The sequence below is a fragment of the Salvelinus alpinus genome, chromosome 6 (genome assembly GCF_045679555.1).
Source record: "Salvelinus alpinus chromosome 6, SLU_Salpinus.1, whole genome shotgun sequence".
Classification (NCBI taxonomy): Eukaryota; Metazoa; Chordata; class Actinopteri; order Salmoniformes; family Salmonidae; genus Salvelinus; species Salvelinus alpinus.
Genome location: NC_092091.1, coordinates 91,134,890 through 91,154,588, shown reverse-complemented (window position 1 = coordinate 91,154,588; position 19,699 = coordinate 91,134,890). Strand labels below are relative to the sequence as shown.

Here is a 19,699-nt window from a genome sequence, read left to right as displayed (position 1 = left end):
AGTGATAATAACAGACTGTGTATCTGGTCAGTGATAATAACAGACTGTGTATCAGGTCAGTGATAATAACAGACTGTGTATCAGGTCAGTGATAATAACAGACTGTGTATCAGGTCAGTGGTAATAACAGACTGTGTATCAGGTCAGTGATAATAACAGACTGTGTATCAGGTCAGTGATAATAACAGGTCAGTGATAATAACAGACTGTGTATCAGGTCAGTGATAATAACAGACTGTGTATCTGATCAGTGATAATAACAGACTGTGTATCAGGTCAGTGATAATAACAGACTGTGTATCAGGTCAGTGATAATAACAGGTCAGTGATAATAACAGACTGTGTATCAGGTCAGTGATAATAACAGGTCAGTGATAATAACAGACTGTGATAATAACAGACTGTATCAGGTCAGTGATAATAACAGTCTGTGTATCAGGTCAGTGATAATAACAGACTGTGTATCAGGTCAGTGATAATAACAGACTGTGTATCAGGTCAGTGATAATAACAGACTGTGTAACAGGTCAGTGATAATAACAGACTGTGTATCAGGTCAGTGATAATAACAGACTGTGTATCAGGTCAGTGATAATAACAGACTGTGTATCAGGTCAGTGATAATAACAGACTCTGTATCAGGTCAGTGATAATAACAGACTGTGTATCAGGTCAGTGATAATAACAGACTGTGTATCAGGTCAGTGATAATAACAGGTCAGTGATAATAACAGGTCAGTGATAATAACAGACTGTGTATCAGGTCAGTGATAATAACAGACTGTGTATCAGGTCAGTGATAATAACAGACTGTGTATCAGGTCAGTGATAATAACAGACTGTGTATCAGGTCAGTGATAATAACAGACTGTGTATCAGGTCAGTGATAATAGCAGACTGTGTATCAGGTCAGTGATAATAACAGACTGTGTATCAGGTCAGTGATAATAACAGGTCAGTGATAATAACAGACTGTGTATCAGGTCACTGATAATAACAGACTGTGTATCAGGTCACTGATAATAACAGACTGTGTATCAGGTCACTGATAATAACAGACTGTGTATCAGGTCACTGATAATAACAGACTGTGTATCAGGTCACTGATAATAACAGACTGTGTATCAGGTCACTGATAATAACAGACTGTGTATCAGGTCACTGATAATAACAGACTGTGTATCAGGTCAGTGATAATAACAGGTCAGTGATAATAACAGACTGTGTATCAGGTCACTGATAATAACAGACTGTGTATCAGGTCAGTGATAATAACAGACTGTATCAGGTCAGTGATAATAACAGACTGTGTATCAGGTCAGTGGTAATAACAGGTCAGTGATAATAACAGACTGTGTATCAGGTCAGTGATAATAACAGACTGTATCAGGTCAGTGATAATAACAGACTGTGTATCAGGTCAGTGATAATAACAGGTCAGTGATAATAACAGACTGTGTATCAGGTCAGTGATAATAACAGACTGTGTATCAGGTCAGTGATAATAACAGACTGTGTATCAGGTCAGTGATAATAACAGACTGTGTATCAGGTCAGTGATAATAACAGGTCAGTGATAATAACAGACTGTGTATCAGGTCACTGATAATAACAGACTGTGTATCAGGTCAGTGATAATAACAGACTGTGTATCAGGTCAGTGATAATAACAGACTGTGTATCAGGTCAGTGATAATAACAGACTGTGTATCAGGTCAGTGATAATAACAGACTGTGTATCAGGTCAGTGATAATAACAGACTGTGTATCAGGTCAGTGATAATAACAGGTCAGTGATAATAACAGACTGTGTATCAGGTCAGTGATAATAACAGGTCAGTGATAATAACAGACTGTGTATCAGGTCAGTGATAATAACAGACTGTGTATCAGGTCAGTGATAATAACAGACTGTGTATCAGGTCAGTGGTAATAACAGGTCAGTGATAATAACAGACTGTGTATCAGGTCAGTGATAATAACAGACTGTATCAGGTCAGTGATAATAACAGACTGTGTATCAGGTCAGTGATAATAACAGGTCAGTGATAATAACAGACTGTGTATCAGGTCAGTGATAATAACAGACTGTGTATCAGGTCAGTGATAATAACAGACTGTGTATCAGGTCAGTGATAATAACAGACTGTGTATCAGGTCAGTGATAATAACAGACTGTGTATCAGGTCAGTGATAATAACAGACTGTGTATCAGGTCAGTGATAATAACAGACTGTGTATCAGGTCAGTGATAATAACAGACTGTGTATCAGGTCAGTGATAATAACAGACTGTGTATCAGGTCAGTGATAATAACAGACTGTGTATCAGGTCAGTGATAATAACAGGTCAGTGTATCAGGTCAGTGATAATAACAGACTGTGTATCTGATCAGTGATAATAACAGGTCAGTGATAATAACAGACTGTGTATCAGGTCAGTGATAATAACAGACTGTGTATCAGGTCAGTGATAATAACAGACTGTGTATCAGGTCAGTGATAATAACAGTCTGTGTATCAGGTCAGTGATAATAACAGTCTGTGTATCAGGTCAGTGATAATAACAGACTGTGTATCAGGTCAGTGATAATAACAGACTGTGTATCAGGTCAGTGATAATAACAGACTGTGTATCAGGTCAGTGATAATAACAGGTCAGTGATAATAACAGGTCAGTGATAATAACAGACTGTGTATCTGGTCAGTGATAATAACAGACTGTGTATCAGGTCAGTGATAATAACAGACTGTGTATCAGGTCAGTGATAATAACAGACTGTGTATCAGGTCAGTGATAATAACAGACTGTGTATCAGGTCAGTGATAATAACAGACTGTGTATCAGGTCAGTGATAATAACAGACTGTATCAGGTCAGTGATAATAACAGACTGTGTATCAGGTCAGTGATAATAACAGACTGTGTATCAGGTCAGTGGTAATAACAGGTCAGTGATAATAACAGGTCAGTGATAATAACAGACTGTGTATCAGGTCAGTGATAATAACAGACTGTGTATCAGGTCAGTGATAATAACAGACTGTGTATCTGGTCAGTGATAATAACAGACTGTGTATCTGGTCAGTGATAATAACAGACTGTGTATCAGGTCAGTGATAATAACAGACTGTGTATCAGGTCAGTGATATCAACAGACTGTGTATCAGGTCAGTGGTAATAACAGACTGTGTATCAGGTCAGTGATAATAACAGACTGTGTATCAGGTCAGTGATAATAACAGGTCAGTGATAATAACAGACTGTGTATCAGGTCAGTGATAATAACAGGTCAGTGGTAATAACAGACTGTGTATCAGGTCAGTGATAATAACAGACTGTGTATCAGGTCAGTGATAATAACAGACTGTGTATCAGGTCAGTGATAATAACAGACTGTGTATCAGGTCAGTGATAATAACAGACTGTGTATCAGGTCAGTGATAATAACAGACTGTGTATCAGGTCAGTGGTAATAACAGACTGTCTGTGTGTCTTTCAGGCTGTGTATCTTGTCAGTGAGACATTTCACTACAACACCATCGACAGGGCCAAGTCCAGAGGGAAGAAATACGCCCTAGAGATGGTTCCCAAAGTAGGACGACACTTCCACAGAGTGGGCCTGCCCCCCAAGGTACCCTGACCTCTGACCCTACCAGTCTTATTCCTGACCCTATGTCTTAACCCCCAAGGTACCCTGACCCCTAACCCCTGACCCTACCAGTCTCATTCCTGACCCTATGTCTTAACCCCCAAGGTACCCTGACCCTGACCCACCAGGTATCCTAACCCCCCAAGGTATCCTAACCTGTGTGTGTCCTGCATCTGTCTGTTTCTCTATCTCTCTCTGTGTGTGTTTTTGCATCTTTCTGTGTGTGTGTGTTTTTGCGTCTTTCTGTCTGTGTGTGTGTGTGTGTGTGTGTGTGTGTGTGTGTGTGTGTGTGTGTGTGTGTGTGTGTGTGTGTCAGCTTGGATCGTTCCAGCTGTTCGTGGAAGGGTACCACGAGGCTGACTATTGGTTGAGACGTTTTGAGGCGGCTCCTCTCCCAGAGAACATCAGGAAACAGCTCCAGTCTCAGTTCGAGAGGCTCGTCATTCTGGACTACGTCATCAGAAACACAGGTGTGTGTGTGTGTGTGTGTGTGTGTGTGTGTACAACAGTACACTGTAAAAACATTTTTTTAACAATATAAACACAACATGTAAAGTGTTGGTCTCATGTTTCATGAGCTGAAATAAAAGACACCAGAAATATTCCTTGCGCACAAAAAGCTTATTTCTCTCAGATGTTGAGCACAAATTTGTTGACATCCCTGTTAGTGAGCATTTCTCCTTTGTCAAGATAATCCATCCACCTGACAGGTGTGGCATATCAAGAAGCTGATTAAACAGCATGACACAGGTGCACCTTGTGCTGGGGACAATAAAAGGCCGCTCGCACACAATGCGACAGATGTCTCAAGTTGAGGGAGCGTGCAATTGGCATGCTGACTGCAGGAATGTCCAACAGAGCTGTTGCCAGAGAATTGAATGTTCATTTCTCTACCATAAGCCGCCTTCAACGTCGTTTTCGAGAATTTAGGCAGTACGTCCAAACGGCCTCACAACCGTAGACCACGTGTAACCATGGCAGCCCAGGACCTCCACATCCGGCTTCTTCACCTGCGGGATCGTCTGAGACCAGCCACCCGTTCAGCTGATGAAACTAGGTTTGCACAACAGAAGAATTTCTGTACAAACTGTCAGAAACCGTCTCAGGGAAGCTCATCTGCGTGCTCGTCGTCCTCACTATGGTCTTGACCTGACTGCAGTTCGGCGTCTTAACCGACTTCAGTGGGAAAATTCTCACCTTCGATGGCCACTGGCACGCTGGAGAAATGTGCAAGCGTTTTGTTTTATGTCAACGTTGTGAACAGAGTCCCCCATGGTGGAGGGGGGGTTATGTTATGAGAAGGTATAAACTACGGACAACAAACACAAAGGCATTTTATCGATGGCCATTTGAATGCACAGAGATACCGTGACGAGATCCAACTAAATGTATTGAACTTGGTAGGGAATCAACGAGATGTATTGAACTGAACTAAAGGGCGTCTACAACTGAACTAAAGGGCGTCTACAACTGAACTAAAGGGCGTCTACAACTGAACTGAAGGGCGTCTACAACTGAACTAAAGGGCGTCTGCAACTGAACTAAAGGGCGTCTACAACTGAACTAAAGGGCGTCTGCAACTGAACTAAAGGGCGTCTACAACTGAACTAAAGGGCGTCTACAACTGAACTAAAGGGCGTCTACAACTGAACTAAAGGGCGTCTACACCTGAACTGAAGGGCGTCTACAACTGAACTGAAGGGCGTCTACAACTGAACTAAAGGGCGTCTGCAACTGAACTGAAGGGCGTCTGCAACTGAACTAAAGGGCGTCTGCAACTGAACTAAAGGGCGTCTACAACTGAACTAAAGGGCGTCTGCAACTGAACTAAAGGGCGTCTACAACTGAACTAAAGGGCGTCTACAACTGAACTAAAGGGCGTCTACAACTGAACTAAAGGGCGTCTACTACTGAACTAAAGGGCGTCTACTACTGAACTAAAGGGCCTCTACAACTGAACTGAAGGGCGTCTACAACTGAACTGAAGGGCCTCTACAACTGAACTAAAGGGCGTCTACAACTGAACTAAAGGGCGTCTACAACTGAACTAAAGGGCGTCTACAACTGAACTAAAGGGCGTCTACAACTGAACTGAAGGGCGTCTACAACTGAACTAAAGGGCGTCTACAACTGAACTGAAGGGCGTCTACAACTGAACTGAAGGGCGTCTACAACTGAACTGAAGGGCGTCTACAACTGAACTGAAGGGCGTCTACAACTGAACTGAAGGGCGTCTACAACTGAACTGAAGGGCGTCTACAACTGAACTGAAGGGCGTTTACAACTGAACTGAAGGGCGTCTACAACTGAACTGAAGGGCGTCTACAACTGAACTGAAGGGCGTCTACAACTGAACTGAAGGGCGTCTACAACTGAACTGAAGGGCGTCTACAACTGAACTGAAGGGCGTTTACAACTGAACTAAAGGGATTCTACATCCGAAAGACATTCTTAGATTTTTTTCCAGATCACAAAAGTGGTCTCCTGTTGTGGTATTAAAGTGAGATTTTTGAGAGTGAAAACTTGGGAGAGAAACAAGATGGAGAAAACAGAATGGAATCAGGCCAAAAATAAAACAGATTTTATAGGGACACACAGTTCATTCCCTGGAACACCTCCCTTTAGCTTTGCATTGTGTTCTCCTCCTATGCAGAATCTAACCCATTCACCCTGTCTCTCTCTTCTCCTCCCTCCCTCTTCCTCTCCTCCCTCCCTCTTCCTCTCTCTCTCTCTCTTCTCCTCCCTCCCTCTTCCTCTCCTCCCTCCCTCTTCCTCTCTCTCTCCTCCTTCTCCTCCCTCCCTCTTTCTCTCCATCAGACCGAGGGAATGACAACTGGTTGATCAAGTATGAGAAGCCAGGGGAAGGAGAGGGAGAGAAGGTGAGCTGTGTGTTTGGACTGTAGTCCATAGATCATGTGTGTTCTGAAAGGAGTGACACGTGGACTGTGTACTCTGCACCATGCGTGACTCATACTTATAACACACACACTACAGTATGATATAAGACTGTCTGAGAGGACTAGTTACCATTCAGTATGATAGAAGACTGTCTCAGAGGACTAGTTACCATTCAGTATGATGTAAGACTGTCTCAGAGGACTAGTTACCATTCAGTATGATGTAAGACTGTCTCAGAGGACTAGTTACCATTCAGTATGATAGAAGACTGTCTCAGAGGACTAGTTACCATTCAGTATGATGTAAGACTGTCTCAGAGGACTAGTTACCATTCAGTATGATATAAGACTGTCTCAGAGGACTAGTTACCATTCAGTATGATATAAGACTGTCTCAGAGGACTAGTTACCATTCAGTATGATAGAAGACTGTCTCAGAGGACTAGTTACCATTCAGTATGATATAAGACTGTCTCAGAGGACTAGTTACCATTCAGTATGATATAAGACTGTCTCAGAGGACTAGTTACCATTCAGTATGATATAAGACTGTCTCAGAGGACTAGTTACCATTCAGTATGATAGAAGACTGTCTCAGAGGACTAGTTACCATTCAGTATGATATAAGACTGTCTGAGGACTAGTTACCATTCAACACTCTACAGTATGATATAAGACTGTCTCAGAGGACTAGTTACCATTCAGTATGATAGAAGACTGTCTCAGAGGACTAGTTACCATTCAGTATGATATAAGACTGTCTCAGAGGACTAGTTACCATTCAACACTCTACAGTATGATATAAGACTGTCTCAGAGGACTAGTTACCATTCAGTATGATAGAAGACTGTCAGAGGACTAGTTACCATTCAGTATGATATAAGACTGTCTGAGGACTAGTTACCATTCAGTATGATAGAAGACTGTCTCTGAGGACTAGTTACCATTCAGTATGTTATAAGACTGTCTCAGAGGACTAGTTACCATTCAGTATGTTCTAAGACTGTCTCAGAGGACTAGTTACCATTCAGTATGATATAAGACTGTCTGAGGACTAGTTACCATTCAGTATGATAGAAGACTGTATCAGAGGACTAGTTACCATTCAACACTGCAGTATGATGTAAGACTGTCTCAGAGGACTAGTTACCATTCAGTATGATAGAAGACTGTCTCAGAGGACTAGTTACCATTCAACACTCTACAGTATGATAGAAGACTGTCTCTGAGGACTAGTTACCATTCAGTATGTTATAAGACTGTCTCAGAGGACTAGTTACCATTCAGTATGTTCTAAGACTGTCTCAGAGGACTAGTTACCATTCAGTATGATAGAAGACTGTCTCAGAGGACTAGTTACCATTCAACACTCTACAGTATGATATAAGACTGTCTCAGAGGACTAGTTACCATTCAGTATGATATAAGACTGTCTCAGAGGACTAGTTACCATTCAGTATGATATAAGACTGTCTCAGAGGACTAGTTACCATTCAGTATGATATAAGACTGTCAGACGACTAGTTACCATTCAGTATGATATAAGACTGTCTCAGAGGACTAGTTACCATTCAACACTCTACAGTATGATAGAAGACTGTCTCAGAGGACTAGTTACCATTCAACACTCTACAGTATGATAGAAGACTGTCTGAGAGGACTAGTTACCATTCAGTATGATATAAGACTGTCTCAGAGGACTAGTTACCATTCAGTATGATAGAAGACTGTCTGAGGACTAGTTACCATTCAGTATGATATAAGACTGTCTCAGAGGACTAGTTACCATTCAGTATGATAGAAGACTGTCTGAGGACTAGTTACCATTCAGTATGATATAAGACTGTCTCAGAGGACTAGTTACCATTCAGTATGATATAAGACTGTCAGAGGACTAGTTACCATTCAGTATGATATCAGACTGTCTCAGAGGACTAGTTACCATTCAGTATGATGTAAGACTGTCTCAGAGGACTAGTTACCATTCAGTATGATAGAAGACTGTCTGAGGACTAGTTACCATTCAGTATGATATAAGACTGTCTCAGAGGACTAGTTACCATTCAGTATGATAGAAGACTGTCTGAGGACTAGTTACCATTCAGTATGATATAAGACTGTCTGAGGACTAGTTACCATTCAGTATGATAGAAGACTGAGGACTAGTTACCATTCAACACTCTACAGTATGATATCAGACTGTCTCAGAGGACTAGTTACCATTCAGTATGATATCAGACTGTCTCAGAGGACTAGTTACCATTCAGTATGATAGAAGACTGTCTCAGAGGACTAGTTACCATTCAACTCTACAGTATGATGTAAGACTGTCTGAGGACTAGTTACCATTCAGTATGATAGAAGACTGTCTCAGAGGACTAGTTACCATTCAACTCTACAGTATGATATAAGACTGTCAGAGGACTAGTTACCATTCAACACTCTACAGTATGATAGAAGACTGTCTGAGGACTAGTTACCATTCAACACTCTACAGTATGATATAAGACTGTCTCAGAGGACTAGTTACCATTCAGTATGATAGAAGACTGTCTGAGGACTAGTTACCATTCAACTCTACAGTATGATATAAGACTGTCTCAGAGGACTAGTTACCATTCAGTATGATATAAGACTGTCTCAGAGGACTAGTTACCATTCAGTATGATATAAGACTGTCAGACGACTAGTTACCATTCAGTATGATATAAGACTGTCTCAGAGGACTAGTTACCATTCAACACTCTACAGTATGATGTAAGACTGTCTGAGGACTAGTTACCATTCAGTATGATATAAGACTGTCTCAGAGGACTAGTTACCATTCAACTCTACAGTATGATATAAGACTGTCAGAGGACTAGTTACCATTCAGTATGATATAAGACTGTCTCTGAGGACTAGTTACCATTCAGTATGATATAAGACTGTCTGAGGACTAGTTAACATTCAACTCTACAGTATGATATAAGACTGTCAGAGGACTAGTTACCATTCAACACTCTACAGTATGATAGAAGACTGTCTGAGGACTAGTTACCATTCAACACTCTACAGTATGATATCAGACTGTCTCAGAGGACTAGTTACCATTCAGTATGATAGAAGACTGTCTCAGAGGACTAGTTACCATTCAGTATGCTATAAGACTGTCAGACGACTAGTTACCATTCAGTATGATATAAGACTGTCAGACGACTAGTTACCATTCAGTATGATATAAGACTGTCTCAGAGGACTAGTTACCATTCAGTATGATATAAGACTGTCTCAGAGGACTAGTTACCATTCAACACTGCAGTATGATGTAAGACTGTCTGAGGACTAGTTACCATTCAGTATGATATAAGACTGTCTCAGAGGACTAGTTACCATTCAACACTCTACAGTATGATGTAAGACTGTCTGAGGACTAGTTACCATTCAGTATGATATAAGACTGTCTCAGAGGACTAGTTACCATTCAGTATGATAGAAGACTGTATCAGAGGACTAGTTACCATTCAACACTGCAGTATGATGTAAGACTGTCTCAGAGGACTAGTTACCATTCAGTATGATAGAAGACTGTATCAGAGGACTAGTTACCATTCAACACTCTACAGTATGATATAAGACTGTCTCAGAGGACTAGTTACCATTCAGTATGATATAAGACTGTCTCAGAGGACTAGTTACCATTCAGTATGATATAAGACTGTCTGAGGACTAGTTACCATTCAACACTCTACAGTATGATATAAGACTGTCTCAGAGGACTAGTTACCATTCAGTATGATAGAAGACTGTCTCAGAGGACTAGTTACCATTCAACACTCTACAGTATGATATCAGACTGTCTCAGAGGACTAGTTACCATTCAGTATGATATAAGACTGTCTCAGAGGACTAGTTACCATTCAGTATGATAGAAGACTGTCTCAGAGGACTAGTTACCATTCAACACTCTACAGTATGATGTAAGACTGTCTGAGGACTAGTTACCATTCAGTATGATATAAGACTGTCTCAGAGGACTAGTTACCATTCAGTATGATATCAGACTGTCTGAGAGGACTAGTTACCATTCAGTATGATAGAAGACTGTCTCAGAGGACTAGTTACCAATCAGTATGATAGAAGACTGTCTCAGAGGACTAGTTACCATTCAGTATGATATAAGACTGTCTCTGAGGACTAGTTACCATTCAGTATGATAGAAGACTGTCTCAGAGGACTAGTTACCATTCAGTATGATATAAGACTGTCTGAGGACTAGTTACCATTCAACACTCTACAGTATGATATAAGACTGTCTCAGAGGACTAGTTACCATTCAGTATGATAGAAGACTGTCTCAGAGGACTAGTTACCATTCAGTATGATATAAGACTGTCTCAGAGGACTAGTTACCATTCAGTATGATAGAAGACTGTCTCAGAGGACTAGTTACCATTCAGTATGATATCAGACTGTCTCAGAGGACTAGTTACCATTCAGTATGATAGAAGACTGTCTGAGGACTAGTTACCATTCAGTATGATAGAAGACTGAGGACTAGTTACCATTCAACACTCTACAGTATGATATCAGACTGTCTCAGAGGACTAGTTACCATTCAGTATGATAGAAGACTGTCTCAGAGGACTAGTTACCATTCAACTCTACAGTATGATATAAGACTGTCAGAGGACTAGTTACCATTCAGTATGATATAAGACTGTCTCTGAGGACTAGTTACCATTCAGTATGATATAAGACTGTCTCAGAGGACTAGTTACCATTCAGTATGATATAAGACTGTCTGAGGACTAGTTACCATTCAACTCTACAGTATGATATAAGACTGTCAGAGGACTAGTTACCATTCAACACTCTACAGTATGATATAAGACTGTCTCAGAGGACTAGTTACCATTCAGTATGATAGAAGACTGTCTGAGGACTAGTTACCATTCAACTCTACAGTATGATATAAGACTGTCTCAGAGGACTAGTTACCATTCAGTATGATATAAGACTGTCTCAGAGGACTAGTTACCATTCAGTATGATATAAGACTGTCAGACGACTAGTTACCATTCAGTATGATATAAGACTGTCTCAGAGGACTAGTTACCATTCAACACTCTACAGTATGATGTAAGACTGTCTGAGGACTAGTTACCATTCAGTATGATATAAGACTGTCTCAGAGGACTAGTTACCATTCAACACTGCAGTATGATGTAAGACTGTCTGAGGACTAGTTACCATTCAGTATGATATAAGACTGTCTCAGAGGACTAGTTACCATTCAACTCTACAGTATGATATAAGACTGTCAGAGGACTAGTTACCATTCAGTATGATATAAGACTGTCTCTGAGGACTAGTTACCATTCAGTATGATATAAGACTGTCTCAGAGGACTAGTTACCATTCAGTATGATATAAGACTGTCTCAGAGGACTAGTTACCATTCAACACTGCAGTATGATGTAAGACTGTCTGAGGACTAGTTACCATTCAGTATGATAGAAGACTGTATCAGAGGACTAGTTACCATTCAACACTGCAGTATGATGTAAGACTGTCTCAGAGGACTAGTTACCATTCAGTATGATAGAAGACTGTATCAGAGGACTAGTTACCATTCAACACTACAGTATGATATAAGACTGTCTGAGGACTAGTTACCATTCAGTATGATATAAGACTGTCTCAGAGGACTAGTTACCATTCAGTATGATATAAGACTGTCTGAGGACTAGTTACCATTCAACACTCTACAGTATGATATAAGACTGTCTCAGAGGACTAGTTACCATTCAGTATGATAGAAGACTGTCTCAGAGGACTAGTTACCATTCAACACTCTACAGTATGATATCAGACTGTCTCAGAGGACTAGTTACCATTCAACACTCTACAGTATGATAGAAGACTGTCTCAGAGGACTAGTTACCATTCAGTATGATATAAGACTGTCTCAGAGGACTAGTTACCATTCAGTATGATATAAGACTGTCTCAGAGGACTAGTTACCATTCAGTATGATAGAAGACTGTCTCAGAGGGCTAGTTACCATTCAACACTCTACAGTATGATGTAAGACTGTCTGAGGACTAGTTACCATTCAGTATGATATAAGACTGTCTCAGAGGACTAGTTACCATTCAGTATGATAGAAGACTGTCTCAGAGGACTAGTTACCATTCAGTATGATATCAGACTGTCTGAGAGGACTAGTTACCATTCAGTATGATATAAGACTGTCTCAGAGGACTAGTTACCATTCAGTATGATAGAAGACTGTCTCAGAGGACTAGTTACCATTCAGTATGATATAAGACTGTCTGAGGACTAGTTACCATTCAACACTCTACAGTATGATATAAGACTGTCTCAGAGGACTAGTTACCATTCAGTATGATAGAAGACTGTCTCAGAGGACTAGTTACCATTCAGTATGATATAAGACTGTCTCAGAGGACTAGTTACCATTCAGTATGATATCAGACTGTCTCAGAGGACTAGTTACCATTCAGTATGATATCAGACTGTCTCAGAGGACTAGTTACCATTCAGTATGATATAAGACTGTCAGAGGACTAGTTACCATTCAGTATGATAGAAGACTGTCTCAGAGGACTAGTTACCATTCAGTATGATATAAGACTGTCTCAGAGGACTAGTTACCATTCAGTATGATATAAGACTGTCTCAGAGGACTAGTTACCATTCAGTATGATATAAGACTGTCTCAGAGGACTAGTTACCATTCAGTATGATATAAGACTGTCTCAGAGGACTAGTTACCATTCAGTATGATATAAGACTGTCTCAGAGGACTAGTTACCATTCAGTATGATAGAAGACTGTCTCAGAGGACTAGTTACCATTCAGTATGATAGAAGACTGTCTCAGAGGACTAGTTACCATTCAGTATGATATAGGACTGTCTCAGAGGACTAGTTACCATTCAGTATGATATAAGACTGTCTCAGAGGACTAGTTACCATTCAACACTCTACAGTATGATATCAGACTGTCTCAGAGGACTAGTTACCATTCAGTATGATAGAAGACTGTCTGAGGACTAGTTACCATTCAACACTCTACAGTATGATATCAGACTGTCTCAGAGGACTAGTTACCATTCAACACTCTACAGTATGATATAGGACTGTCTCAGAGGACTAGTTACCATTCAGTATGATATAAGACTGTCTGAGGACTAGTTACCATTCAACACTCTACAGTATGATATAAGACTGTCTCAGAGGACTAGTTACCATTCAGTATGATATAAGACTGTCTCAGAGGACTAGTTACCATTCAGTATGATATCAGACTGTCAGAGGACTAGTTACCATTCAGTATGATAGAAGACTGTCTCAGAGGACTAGTTACCATTCAGTATGATATAAGACTGTCTCAGAGGACTAGTTACCATTCAGTATGATATAAGACTGTCTCAGAGGACTAGTTACCATTCAGTATGATATAAGACTGTCTCAGAGGACTAGTTACCATTCAGTATGATATAAGACTGTCTCAGAGGACTAGTTACCATTCAGTATGATATAAGACTGTCTCAGAGGACTAGTTACCATTCAGTATGATAGAAGACTGTCTCAGAGGACTAGTTACCATTCAGTATGATAGAAGACTGTCTCAGAGGACTAGTTACCATTCAGTATGATATAGGACTGTCTCAGAGGACTAGTTACCATTCAGTATGATATAAGACTGTCTCAGAGGACTAGTTACCATTCAACACTCTACAGTATGATATCAGACTGTCTCAGAGGACTAGTTACCATTCAGTATGATAGAAGACTGTCTGAGGACTAGTTACCATTCAACACTCTACAGTATGATATCAGACTGTCTCAGAGGACTAGTTACCATTCAACACTCTACAGTATGATATAGGACTGTCTCAGAGGACTAGTTACCATTCAGTATGATATAAGACTGTCTGAGGACTAGTTACCATTCAACACTCTACAGTATGATATAAGACTGTCTCAGAGGACTAGTTACCATTCAGTATGATATAAGACTGTCTCAGAGGACTAGTTACCATTCAGTATGATATAAGACTGTCAGAGGACTAGTTACCATTCAGTATGATATAAGACTGTCTCAGAGGACTAGTTACCATTCAGTATGATATAAGACTGTCAGAGGACTAGTTACCATTCAGTATGATATAAGACTGTCTCAGAGGACTAGTTACCATTCAGTATGATATAAGACTGTCTCAGAGGACTAGTTACCATTCAGTATGATATAAGACTGTCTCAGAGGACTAGTTACCATTCAGTATGATAGAAGACTGTCTCAGAGGACTAGTTACCATTCAGTATGATATAAGACTGTCTGAGGACTAGTTACCATTCAGTATGATATAAGACTGTCTCAGAGGACTAGTTACCATTCAACACTCTACAGTATGATATAGGACTGTCTCAGAGGACTAGTTACCATTCAGTATGATATAAGACTGTCTCAGAGGACTAGTTACCATTCAACACTCTACAGTATGATATCAGACTGTCTCAGAGGACTAGTTACCATTCAGTATGATAGAAGACTGTCTGAGGACTAGTTACCATTCAGTATGATATAAGACTGTCTCAGAGGACTAGTTACCATTCAACACTCTACAGTATGATATCAGACTGTCTCAGAGGACTAGTTACCATTCAGTATGATAGAAGACTGTCTGAGGACTAGTTACCATTCAACACTCTACAGTATGATATCAGACTGTCTCAGAGGACTAGTTACCATTCAACACTCTACAGTATGATATAGGACTGTCTCAGAGGACTAGTTACCATTCAGTATGATATAAGACTGTCTGAGGACTAGTTACCATTCAACACTCTACAGTATGATATAAGACTGTCTCAGAGGACTAGTTACCATTCAGTATGATATAAGACTGTCTCAGAGGACTAGTTACCATTCAACACTCTACAGTATGATATAAGACTGTCTCAGAGGACTAGTTACCATTCAGTATGATATCAGACTGTCTCAGAGGACTAGTTACCATTCAACACTCTACAGTATGATATCAGACTGTCTCAGAGGACTAGTTACCATTCAACACTCTACAGTATGATAGAAGACTGTCTCAGAGGACTAGTTACCATTCAACACTCTACAGTATGATAGAAGACTGTCTCAGAGGACTAGTTACCATTCAACACTCTACAGTATGATATAAGACTGTCTCAGAGGACTAGTTACCATTCAGTATGATATAAGACTGTCTCAGAGGACTAGTTACCATTCAGTATGATAGAAGACTGTCTCAGAGGACTAGTTACCATTCAACACTCTACAGTATGATATCAGACTGTCTCAGAGGACTAGTTACCATTCAACACTCTACAGTATGATAGAAGACTGTCTCAGAGGACTAGTTACCATTCAACACTCTACAGTATGATATAAGACTGTCTCAGAGGACTAGTTACCATTCAGTATGATAGAAGACTGTCTCAGAGGACTAGTTACCATTCAACACTCTACAGTATGATAGAAGACTGTCTCAGAGGACTAGTTACCATTCAACACTCTACAGTATGATAGAAGACTGTCTCAGAGGACTAGTTACCATTCAACACTCTACAGTATGATATCAGACTGTCTCAGAGGACTAGTTACCATTCAACACTCTACAGTATGATAGAAGACTGTCTCAGAGGACTAGTTACCATTCAGTATGATAGAAGACTGTCTCAGAGGACTAGTTACCATTCAGTATGATATAAGACTGTCTGAGAGGACTAGTTACCATTCAGTATGATAGAAGACTGTCTCAGAGGACTAGTTACCATTCAACACTCTACAGTATGATATAAGACTGTCTCAGAGGACTAGTTACCATTCAACACTCTACAGTATGATATCAGACTGTCTCAGAGGACTAGTTACCATTCAGTATGATATAAGACTATCTCAGAGGACTAGTTACCATTCCGTATGATAGAAGACTGTCTCAGAGGACTAGTTACCATTCAGTATGATAGAAGACTGTCTCAGAGGACTAGTTACCATTCAGTATGATAGAAGACTGTCTCAGAGGACTAGTTACCATTCAGTATGATAGAAGACTGTCTCAGAGGACTAGTTACCATTCAGTATGATATAAGACTGTCTCAGAGGACTAGTTACCATTCAGTATGATATAAGACTGTCTCAGAGGACTAGTTACCATTCAACACTCTACAGTATGATATCAGACTGTCTCAGAGGACTAGTTACCATTCAGTATGATAGAAGACTGTCTGAGGACTAGTTACCATTCAACACTCTACAGTATGATATCAGACTGTCTCAGAGGACTAGTTACCATTCAACACTCTACAGTATGATATAGGACTGTCTCAGAGGACTAGTTACCATTCAACACTCTACAGTATGATATCAGACTGTCTCAGAGGACTAGTTACCATTCAGTATTATATAAGACTGTCTCAGAGGACTAGTTACCATTCAGTATGATAGAAGACTGTCTGAGGACTAGTTACCATTCAACACTCTACAGTATGATATAGGACTGTCTCAGAGGACTAGTTACCATTCAACACTCTACAGTATGATATCAGACTGTCTCAGAGGACTAGTTACCATTCAGTATGATATAAGACTATCTCAGAGGACTAGTTACCATTCAGTATTATATAAGACTGTCTCAGAGGACTAGTTACCATTCAGTATGATGTAAGACTGTCTGAGGACTAGTTACCATTCAGTATGATGTAAGACTGTCTGAGGACTAGTTACCATTCAGTATGATATAAGACTGTCTGAGGACTAGTTACCATTCAGTATGATAGAAGACTGTCTCAGAGGACTAGTTACCATTCAACACTACAGTATGATGTAAGACTGTCTGAGGACTAGTTACCATTCAGTATGATAGAAGACTGTCTCAGAGGACTAGTTACCATTCAACACTCTACAGTATGATGTAAGACTGTCTGAGGACTAGTTACCATTCAGTATGATATAAGACTGTCAGACGACTAGTTACCATTCAGTATGATATAAGACTGTCTCAGAGGACTAGTTACCATTCAACACTCTACAGTATGATGTAAGACTGTCTGAGGACTAGTTACCATTCAGTATGATATAAGACTGTCTCTGAGGACTAGTTACCATTCAGTATGATATAAGACTGTCTGAGGACTAGTTAACATTCAACTCTACAGTATGATATAAGACTGTCAGAGGACTAGTTACCATTCAACACTCTACAGTATGATAGAAGACTGTCTGAGGACTAGTTACCATTCAACACTCTACAGTATGATATCAGACTGTCTCAGAGGACTAGTTACCATTCAGTATGATAGAAGACTGTCTCAGAGGACTAGTTACCATTCAGTATGCTATAAGACTGTCAGACGACTAGTTACCATTCAGTATGATATAAGACTGTCAGACGACTAGTTACCATTCAGTATGATATAAGACTGTCTCAGAGGACTAGTTACCATTCAGTATGATATAAGACTGTCTCAGAGGACTAGTTACCATTCAACACTGCAGTATGATGTAAGACTGTCTGAGGACTAGTTACCATTCAGTATGATATAAGACTGTCTCAGAGGACTAGTTACCATTCAACACTCTACAGTATGATGTAAGACTGTCTGAGGACTAGTTACCATTCAGTATGATATAAGACTGTCTCAGAGGACTAGTTACCATTCAGTATGATAGAAGACTGTATCAGAGGACTAGTTACCATTCAACACTGCAGTATGATGTAAGACTGTCTCAGAGGACTAGTTACCATTCAGTATGATAGAAGACTGTATCAGAGGACTAGTTACCATTCAACACTCTACAGTATGATATAAGACTGTCTCAGAGGACTAGTTACCATTCAGTATGATATAAGACTGTCTCAGAGGACTAGTTACCATTCAGTATGATATAAGACTGTCTGAGGACTAGTTACCATTCAACACTCTACAGTATGATATCAGACTGTCTCAGAGGACTAGTTACCATTCAACACTCTACAGTATGATAGAAGACTGTCTCAGAGGACTAGTTACCATTCAGTATGATATAAGACTGTCTCAGAGGACTAGTTACCATTCAGTATGATAGAAGACTGTCTCAGAGGACTAGTTACCATTCAACACTCTACAGTATGATGTAAGACTGTCTGAGGACTAGTTACCATTCAGTATGATATAAGACTGTCTCAGAGGACTAGTTACCATTCAGTATGATATCAGACTGTCTGAGAGGACTAGTTACCATTCAGTATGATAGAAGACTGTCTCAGAGGACTAGTTACCAATCAGTATGATAGAAGACTGTCTCAGAGGACTAGTTACCATTCAGTATGATATAAGACTGTCTCTGAGGACTAGTTACCATTCAGTATGATAGAAGACTGTCTCAGAGGACTAGTTACCATTCAGTATGATATAAGACTGTCTGAGGACTAGTTACCATTCAACACTCTACAGTATGATATAAGACTGTCTCAGAGGACTAGTTACCATTCAGTATGATAGAAGACTGTCTCAGAGGACTAGTTACCATTCAGTATGATATAAGACTGTCTCAGAGGACTAGTTACCATTCAGTATGATAGAAGACTGTCTCAGCGGACTAGTTACCATTCAGTATGATATCAGACTGTCTCAGAGGACTAGTTACCATTCAGTATGATATAAGACTGTCAGAGGACTAGTTACCATTCAGTATGATATAAGACTGTCTCAGAGGACTAGTTACCATTCAGTATGATATAAGACTGTCTCAGAGGACTAGTTACCATTCAGTATGATAGAAGACTGTCTCAGAGGACTAGTTACCATTCAGTATGATAGAAGACTGTCTCAGAGGACTAGTTACCATTCAGTATGATATAAGACTGTCTCAGAGGACTAGTTACCATTCAGTATGATAGAAGACTGTCTGAGGACTAGTTACCATTCAGTATGATAGAAGACTGAGGACTAGTTACCATTCAACACTCTACAGTATGATATCAGACTGTCTCAGAGGACTAGTTACCATTCAGTATGATAGAAGACTGTCTCAGAGGACTAGTTACCATTCAACTCTACAGTATGATATAAGACTGTCAGAGGACTAGTTACCATTCAGTATGATATAAGACTGTCTCTGAGGAC

General features: G+C 40.0%; 1 protein-coding gene across 2 annotated transcripts in view; it reads left to right on the top strand.

Annotated features, from left to right (window-relative positions):
- Positions 1 to 19,699, top strand: part of pi4k2b (phosphatidylinositol 4-kinase type 2 beta) — a 46,856-nt gene that overhangs the window by 15,299 nt on the left and 11,858 nt on the right. For both annotated transcript variants that reach the window (XM_071408329.1, XM_071408328.1), the window contains 3 exons: positions 3,502 to 3,633; positions 3,968 to 4,121; positions 6,469 to 6,530. In XM_071408329.1, the coding sequence (XP_071264430.1) occupies positions 3,502 to 3,633; positions 3,968 to 4,121; positions 6,469 to 6,530 (348 nt within the window). The remainder of the gene's footprint in view (positions 1 to 3,501; positions 3,634 to 3,967; positions 4,122 to 6,468; positions 6,531 to 19,699) is intronic.